At 38.8% G+C, this 8,352-nt stretch overlaps 1 protein-coding gene across 1 annotated transcript; it reads right to left on the reverse strand.

The window, feature by feature from the left end:
- Positions 1–1,502: 1,502 nt before the first annotated feature.
- LOC120720005 lies at positions 1,503–7,539 on the reverse strand. Its single transcript, XM_040009589.1, has 8 exons — positions 7,142–7,539; positions 6,378–6,569; positions 5,739–6,038; positions 4,220–4,516; positions 3,007–3,093; positions 2,783–2,863; positions 2,523–2,578; positions 1,503–1,832 (listed from the first exon to the last, which is right to left on the reverse strand). Exons 1-8 carry the CDS (start codon positions 7,242–7,244, stop codon positions 1,539–1,541), a joined length of 1,410 nt encoding a protein of 469 aa, XP_039865523.1. The 5' UTR covers positions 7,245–7,539; the 3' UTR covers positions 1,503–1,538.
- Positions 7,540–8,352: the final 813 nt, after the last annotated feature.

Raw genomic sequence — 8,352 nt, forward strand, 5'->3', positions numbered from 1 at the left:
CCCGATTAAAACTGGTCACATTATAACTCATAAAACTGCACCGTAGACAGACGGACAGCTTCCAGGCGGTTTCTATGTACAGCAGGGGTAAATTATCTCTTACAAAGCAAAAACACTGATGTAAACAATATGTCCGATACACACAGCACCGTGGATATATTTAAGCATGAAAATATTGAAGTCAAGCAAACTGTTTAACTACTACTGCACACATTTTCATGGTACATGCTGGAAATGATTTAACATCATTTACTGACTGATACAAAAAATGTATTCCAGACAACCTCTTCAAGATATTTTTCATTGCTTAGAGGAAATATTGTGCAACAACAGTATATATATAAACATAACTCATAGATCATAACACAACTGAAAGCAATAAAAACAATAGAAAGTGTTGAAGAGAGAGTTCTGTGCTGTAAAACAGAGGTGCACATTGCACTTCAGACGCATCACTTTTTTGTTTCTCTGCACACAGGAATCCTCATCTTTACTCTTGATTCAATTCACTTTGACTTTTATAGTCCAAGGGCGTAGATTTGGTTTTGGCATTGGTGGGGACGGATGATTCAACCACCAAGCCCTGCCCTGTTTGTTCTTTTTTTCCCCTTTCTGTCTTTGCTTCTTGATAACAAAAGGAGAAATATACTTGCCTACATATGCTATTCTATATACTTTTAAACCATTTAAAATTACAATTCATAGTTTTGGTTACATGGTTACAGACGATCTTAGACTGAAGTGGGACAAAGAACATAGGAGTGGTATATACATACATGCATATATATATGTGTGTGTGTGTGTATATTACATATGGCTCCCTTAAAAAGTTCCCTTTATCACACAAGGGCAACGGAAAGAAGGAAAAAACATTTTTTTTAACATTCAAAATGAAAACACAGCATGAAACCTGAAAAAACCCTCTATATCTTCTTACACTCACATGTACTCTTTTATTTACAGTTTGTCATTTTAATTACACTTACAATGGCAGCTTCACACATCATCTGGTCCTGTGACCATATGTCAGAACAGGATGCCCCACCGTCCTAATACTGCTCGACAGTGACTCGAACATCTTATAGGACTGAAATTTGATACTTTTTCCAACACTCTGATTGGTTGTCTCAGTTCATTTCACATGTACTGGGCATGTTGTTGACCAGCAGCAATGCTGTGCTGTAGAGAGTTAAGTTATAAATAACAGCTAATTCTTTTGATATATTATTATTCAATCCAGATGCTTAGGATACTTTCACATTCATTGTGTTTAAAGTCAGTGGCTCTAAGTGTGGATGTTGTGTATCGTACCACAGTGTGGTACAAAAGCACTTGACCTCTTTGTTGGCTTCTCCTCCTGTGAAAGAGGCAGGTCCGTATCTTCCTGATAGGCTTTAATAATCATCTTCACAGGGAAATAAAATCTAAGATCTCAGAACAGATCAGCACCAAAACACCATCACAAAATCACTGTGACTCAAACACTAAATACATTATTTTTCATTCATAAATCTGTTATATTCTTTAAATAAATTATCTCATTTTCTTAGCTTGTTGACTGTTGAGTAGAGCGGCTCCTCGGTCGGCGGGTACAGTTGGGTGTCACTCGAGTCAGTTCGACATTTGGGAAACTTCACAGTAGAATATTCACAGGCAGAGTAGCCGAGTCTGACTGTCTCAGCAGCAGCTTTATCGGAGTTTTGAAAGTTAATGGTAGCATAATGTGTTGAGGGCACAGGGTTTGGAGAGCTGACGGTGGCATAAATTGTGTTTGTTGCATTTTCTGAGTCTGGCAGCTGGAGGCGCTCCTGTATCTCCTCATAGGTACAGTCCTTCACGGGAAGAATGAGAAATTTTTTTTTTTTTTTAAAGCAGTGTATTTGATTTCTTTACTGAAGTAATATGATCATTATTTTTGGTCATGTGAGAGAACTCTGACTACACAACTGTTGTGTGTGGAAATAACATTTACATGTCTGTTTATGGTGAAGTCTTTGCTTCTTTAAATCCATAAACTTCATTTCACTTCTCAAATATCACGTTGTGTGTCTCCTATGTGATATATTTAACTGACATTTTTTATTGTAACAACCATCGATTTATACAGGAAAATAATGACTATTAACAAGGTTGGCCAAACTTTTGCATCCCACTGTAGATTTCGGGACATGTAGTCTGTAATCTGTAGTGGAATACATTTTAAAAGTAACCTTCCCAACACTGGCTATGCTGAGTTGGTTATGTCTAAGGTAAGACAGCAAACTAAAAACTAATGACCATGAGCTGTGACTGCAGATGAATGAACGGGGTTAAAACTGTTCCTGATCAGTGACATGCTGCCAACAGCGCCTCCTTCATGTGAACATGCTGACACCTAGACTGGGAAAGTGAAGCCAGATAAAGAAAAGAGATCCTGTGCACGGTGAACTTCGGATGAACACACTGGGAAGAAAACGAGGTTTTGATCTTGTTTGCTGCAGAAGTGTTGCACAGTAAAAAAAAAGCAACATTTCCACACAAACCTCTTTGGTGCGGCGTGCTGCTGCACCATTTCCTGTGTTTTTTGAACGTGAAAATCCTGTTAAACAGAAAACAAAGACAGCAAAGTTTATGTTTTGGATTTAAGTGGACATTTACAAAGATTATCAGCTTTAATGAAGTAATGTCTGGATACTTTTGCTGCTGTGTTTTTAGACAGTGTGAGATAAGGAAGTACATGAATGTGGTTTGTGGGTACAAATTAGCATATCTAGTAATGTTGTGCAAACAAACAGTAACTTACGTTTATAGATTAGGATCATCAGTATCACAAAAAGCAGCACAGCCACACAGACGATCACAGAAATGATGGCCTCAGAGACGCCTCACAAATAAAACGGAAACATATTCAGCATCAGTTGAAAAGAAAACGTTTGTGACGCACACATTTCTATGCTGAGGAATTTAAAGTGAATTTTACTTAAATGAAAAAGTAAAAACTAAAACAAACTAAAAGTCCTCTCTCACCACGTCTCCCAGCAGCTGCAGCTGTAGTCGCCGCTGTAGTCGTCGCTGTAGTTGATGAAATGGTAAACGTGGATGTTGTTGGTGATCCTGAAAGAAAAATGAACGTCAAGGAAGTTGTAATTATGAAAATGTTTGAAATTTTTATTGATTTTTATTTTAATTAATTTGATAAATAAGACAAAATGTGTCAGTTTAAAAAGTTAATTTTCTTCTTTTTTGATCCTTCTGTTAAAACAAGGACCTTAATAATACATTTTAATCCCAAATTTTTGTCAGTAGTTTCTAAAATTGACCTGATCCAACTTTTACCTATGGTTTATTGTCACAGAGACAAAAACACACAATTAATGCAGCAGAAATTAACTGCATGAAAAAAAAACTGATTAATGCTGCATTTATTTGAATTTAGGATCCTGCTAATGTTCATAGCTTGACATCACACTTTCATAGCTCATTGGGACACTTAGAACCGTTGATAATGATTCTTGATGATTGATCTTAATGATTCTTCACACTTGTGTAAATGTCTATCTTTCTTTTAAGCCCTGATCTCGAAGCTGGAACCGCAGATTTTTAGCTTTGGTTGATAATTTTCAGACATCACACACCACAACTCAAAGGGAGGAGCAGGAAATGAAAACAAATGCAGCAGCATTGCTGTAGGTACTCTGTATGCTTGGTAGTCTGTTTTAGAGTAATGGGACTGACTTCTAAAAGTGGCTGATGAAACCATACAGAGCCTGTTGAACTGATTCTTTCGCAGCATATACAGGACTCACTGCAGGTCTCACAGGTCTGCAATCAGAGCAGACTGAAAGTTGTGGAAGCACACAGATTTAAGATTCTGTGTAGTTATTTTAAAGTTAATGTTAAATCATTTTAGTTGTACAATCTCAGTCCTTAATGACACAAAAGGTTATCGGCTGAACACGGCCACGTTACTGTCTTAAAGCTCTTTCTGTATCAAACCACTTCCTCTCATGTAACGTTTTCCTGGTTTGCTTCTTTACATAAAATTAAAGGGTTTATTGAGTTTTTATTATCAGATATCAGAAGTCTTCACTTTAGAAGACTTTTTATTGGCTGAAATTTAACAGGACAAACGTATGTTGTTATTATAGATAAAGTTTATGTGAATTATTACTGCTCTGTAATATCCTGTACATTGTGAACATGTCAGATAACACCCACAGAATAAAACAGCGTGACTCACCTACAGTCAGGATCAGTCTGTTGCAGATTTGTTGGTTGTTGTTTGTCGCTCGACACCAGTATGTCCCGCTGTCATCTGCTGTTACATTTCTTATTGTAACAGTAATATTTGTCTTGTCTTTACCATTTATGTAAAACTTCTTGTTCTTGTCAGGCTCATTGGTCGTTACTAGAGTTTGACATATAGATGGATCGTCTCCCTTACAGATTGATTTTGAAGGTGAGGCCTTCTCTTTGCATTTACACCAGTATGTGAAGTTCTGACCAGCAGCTGGTGATCTTGTGAAATTAGCAATAGCTGTAGAAAACAGAAGAAAGCAAGTACTTGAAAACACTGTATTTAGGCATGCCTTAATATAAAATAGAAATTGCAACTGAGAGGGATGTGTCCTCTCGCCACTGCTCTACTCCCTCTACACTTCAGACTGTGTGGCCACCCATGGCTCCAACACCATTGTGAAGTTTGCTGACGACACAGTGGTGTTGGGTGCCATCTCCAACAACGATGAGGCGGCCTACATGGATGAAGTGAAGAATCTGGCATCATGTTGCCAGGACAACCACCTCCAGCTGAACGTCGGCAAGACCAAGGAGCTGGTGGTGGACTTCAGAAGGGGTCAGCACAGAGACTACAAGCCCATTATCATCAATGGAGCTCCAGTGGAGAGGGTGCAGTCCTTCAAGTATCTTGGTGTCCACATCTCCTCAGACCTGACATGGGCTGCCCACATTCAGGTCCAGACCAAAAAGGCTAGGCAGCGCCTGTATCACCTACGACAACTGAGGAAGTTCAGGGTCTCTCCAAAGATCCTCAGGATTTTCTATACAGGCGCTGTGGAGAGCATCCTCACACAGAACATGACATCGTGGTTCGGGAACAGCTGTGTGAAGGACCAAAAAGCTCTCCAGAGAGTGATCCGTACAGCAGAACGCTGCTGCAGGATTGCTCTCCCCCCGCTTCAGGACACCTACACCAGGAGATGCCGGACTAGAGCAGCGCAGATACTGAAGGACCCGTCCCATCCTGGCAACAAACTGTTCCAACTTCTGCAATCTGGTAGAAGGTTCCGCATCTTCCGGGCAAGGACAGAGAGACTCAAGAGGAGCTTCTATCCCCAAGCCATCCATGCTCTAAACACACACACCCGCCCTCTCACATCATCTATAACTGACTGAGACAGGACTCTCTTCCAGACACTAAACCAAGGCACAATGTACATTTCAAATTCCTTTAATTTTAAATATGTTTATATTGTCTATCCTGTAAAATAGTCAGATGTCTATTCATATTAATGTACAGAATTCACCTGCTTGCTGCTACTACTGCACATTCACCCAATGTATATAGGCCTACTATATATATATATAATGTTCTTCCCCCCCCTCACACACATTTTTGCACATGTCGAGGAGCGTGTCAGGCTACATTTCACTGTGTGTTATACTTGTATAACTATGCATGTGACAAATAAAGAACCTTGAACCTTGAACAACTGGAAGACATTACGAGAGTTACTCACGTTCCACATCCAGTTGTATTTTTTGGAGCGAGACCTCTTTTTTTAATTTCACTCCACACCAGTAGACACCTTTATCCTGTGAGGACACGTTACTGATGGACAGGATGAAGTTTCTGTTTGTCTTTGTGAAAGTGAATCTGCTGTTTGACTGTCGAGGAGATTCTACCATGTTCTCACAGACAGAGTTAGTCTCTTTGCAGAAAAAAAATGGTTTGTTGTCTCCTTCATAATCACATTTGATCATGGTTTTAGTTGTTCTGTACGCAATTTGATTAAATTGCTTCAGGCATACGCTTTTCACTACAAAGGAAAAAAAGGTAAAATGAGCAAATAATCAAATGAAATACATTAAGGTGTATGTCATATGAGTTATCCAAATTATTGTATTTGAAGTTGTAAATTATTTAATTTTCATTAAATTTGCCTTTTACTGTTAAATGCAACTTTAACTTATTAAAAATGAAGACTTGGAGGAGAAAATCATTTAGTAATTAGACTTGTCAGACTTTTGCTTTCAGGCTGGAGAAAAAAAGTAAAACTAAACTAATTTTGTGTGTTTCTTACATTTGACATTTTTAAATTAAAATAAGCAAAACTTTAGATATAAGATGACTGGATTTTCAAAAATGAAATTCTTACCAGATGGTTTCTCTTTGCCAGATGAATTTTTGCACATTTTCTTACAGGATTCCTCACTTTTAAGTTCCATGAAGACCCCGTTTGGGATTTGGTTGATTTCACACTTTATATAATGTGTTTCTTTAGTTTTTAGTGTCATGCAGGTGACTTCAACCCATGTTCTGCATTCATTCTGTTGTGACATCTCACAGGCTGAGGACAAATATTTACTTCACCTCAGTCACTTAAAATAAATCAGGTTCAAACAAAACTCTAAAGACACGTTCTAACACAGTCTGTCTGCATTAGTACATCAATAAGATTAATTAATACCATATTATTTGATATTATCATATATCAATAATAAAAACAATAAATCTGAACTTTCGCAACTGTATTTGGACTTAATTCCATCTTTTTCTATAATTGTGATGAGGCCAAAACATGTCTGCTGTGACTTTTATTGCATATTTTTAATTAGCTGGATAATTCAAACCTCCAGGAGCGTCACTCACTTTTAATTTTACTTTCACTCCTGCAGTACAACGAAGTGCAGAAAATAATAACGCATTATCTGGTTATAGCTTATGTTTGTTAAGTTGAAAAATGTGCCGTGGTTAAAAAAGTGGAACAGTGAGTCTGTTAAGCTCATGTTCAAGATATTCAAAGAGAGCTGTAGCTATACCAGCCCACAGGATGTACTGATTCAAGCTACTTGCTTAAGATGCAGTAACAGATCTCTCTGTCTCTAATATCAGTAATAAAGCCATAGTTAGAGTTTTTACCTGTCAGCAGGAACATAATGAGCAGGAAACTGCTTTTCATGTTGTTGGTCCTGAATGCTGAAGTCATCTTTAAGAAATTGAAACTCTGAGTTCTTCTTTTCATGTCTGGGGTTTCCTCAGTTTATATTTTGGGCAAACTAAAAGTAACCCTGCCCCCATCTTCCTCTTCCTCGCCGTGTTTCTGCCTCAACCTAACACTCTCTACGAACTCCTGATTACTCCTCACCTGCTACTGTTGACCAGACTGCATGAAAGACAAACTGCTTGAGTGCTGTAGTTTTATGTCATGATACGCTGTGTGTGGCAGGCAAAGACACACACAGCTAGAGCGAGATCACAAAAAAGTTAAAAATGTGAAGACATGAAGACAACGCACATTATTCTAACAGACAGGAAGCAGCAGGTGTGGCTGGTGTTAATCAGCACTTCCCCTTTCAGGGGTGTGGCCTCTCGTCTGCTCTTCTCCCTCTACACAAACGACTGCAGTTCAGTTTGCAGCCGTGACATGACAGTTATCTGACTCATTAGCAATGAGTTTGCATACAGTCGTGGGTTGAACAGCTGGCCTTGTGGTGCAGTTAGAGATGATTATGCTCAGAACTCGAAGAGAGATGACAGGAGGAGCCGTTGTCCCCCATGAAGTTACTTAACAGCACTGTCTGCTGTGGAAACCTTCAGGTTTCTGGGATCCACAGTGTCCTAGTAAAATATACTGCAATAATCCAGTCTGCTCGTCCATCACTGCATAATTTGGATCAGCCATAAAACAGGACAGTGAGCTCTATAGAAAGAAATTATTGATGCAGACTTGCCCTCAATTCAAATCCAGTCAGGAAACAGGCAGGCAAAATCATCGCAGAGCCATCACACCAGGTTCTGTCCAACTCCTCTGCTCTGGCAGGTGCTACGCCAAAACCAGCAGACTTCTGTATGGGTCCTTGCACCATTCCATCATGACTATACTATACGTTCATTGTTTATAAAATTAAGTGCAGGATTGGCATATTTGATAAGGCTGATGCAGTCTGATTAAGCGTCACAGGTTTTACAGCAGCTGGGGGAAGGAGACACAGGTGGGCACGTTCAGACAGTGAGACAGGGTAAGAAGCCAAACGCAGAATGTGAAGAAGTTTTAACAAATAACCATTAATGACATTGGAAAACATGAAACATGAATTTAAATAAATAAATAAGAAAATAAAGCCCAAACT

Source organism: Simochromis diagramma, unplaced genomic scaffold (assembly GCF_900408965.1).
Source record: "Simochromis diagramma unplaced genomic scaffold, fSimDia1.1 OVJJ01000320.1, whole genome shotgun sequence".
NCBI classification, from domain to species: domain Eukaryota; kingdom Metazoa; phylum Chordata; class Actinopteri; order Cichliformes; family Cichlidae; genus Simochromis; species Simochromis diagramma.

Coding starts and splice junctions, on each gene's coding strand:
- LOC120720005 (XM_040009589.1), bottom strand. CDS start 7,244: ATGAAAAGAAGAACTCAGAGTTTCAATTTCTTAAAGATGACTTCAGCA. Junction 3,094..4,219: donor CAGACTGATCCTGACTGTAG/GTGAGTCACGCT, acceptor TTTTTCTTTCAG/GATCACCAACAACATCCACG. Junction 2,864..3,006: donor TGCAGCTGCTGGGAGACGTG/GTGAGAGAGGAC, acceptor TTTATTTGTGAG/GCGTCTCTGAGGCCATCATT.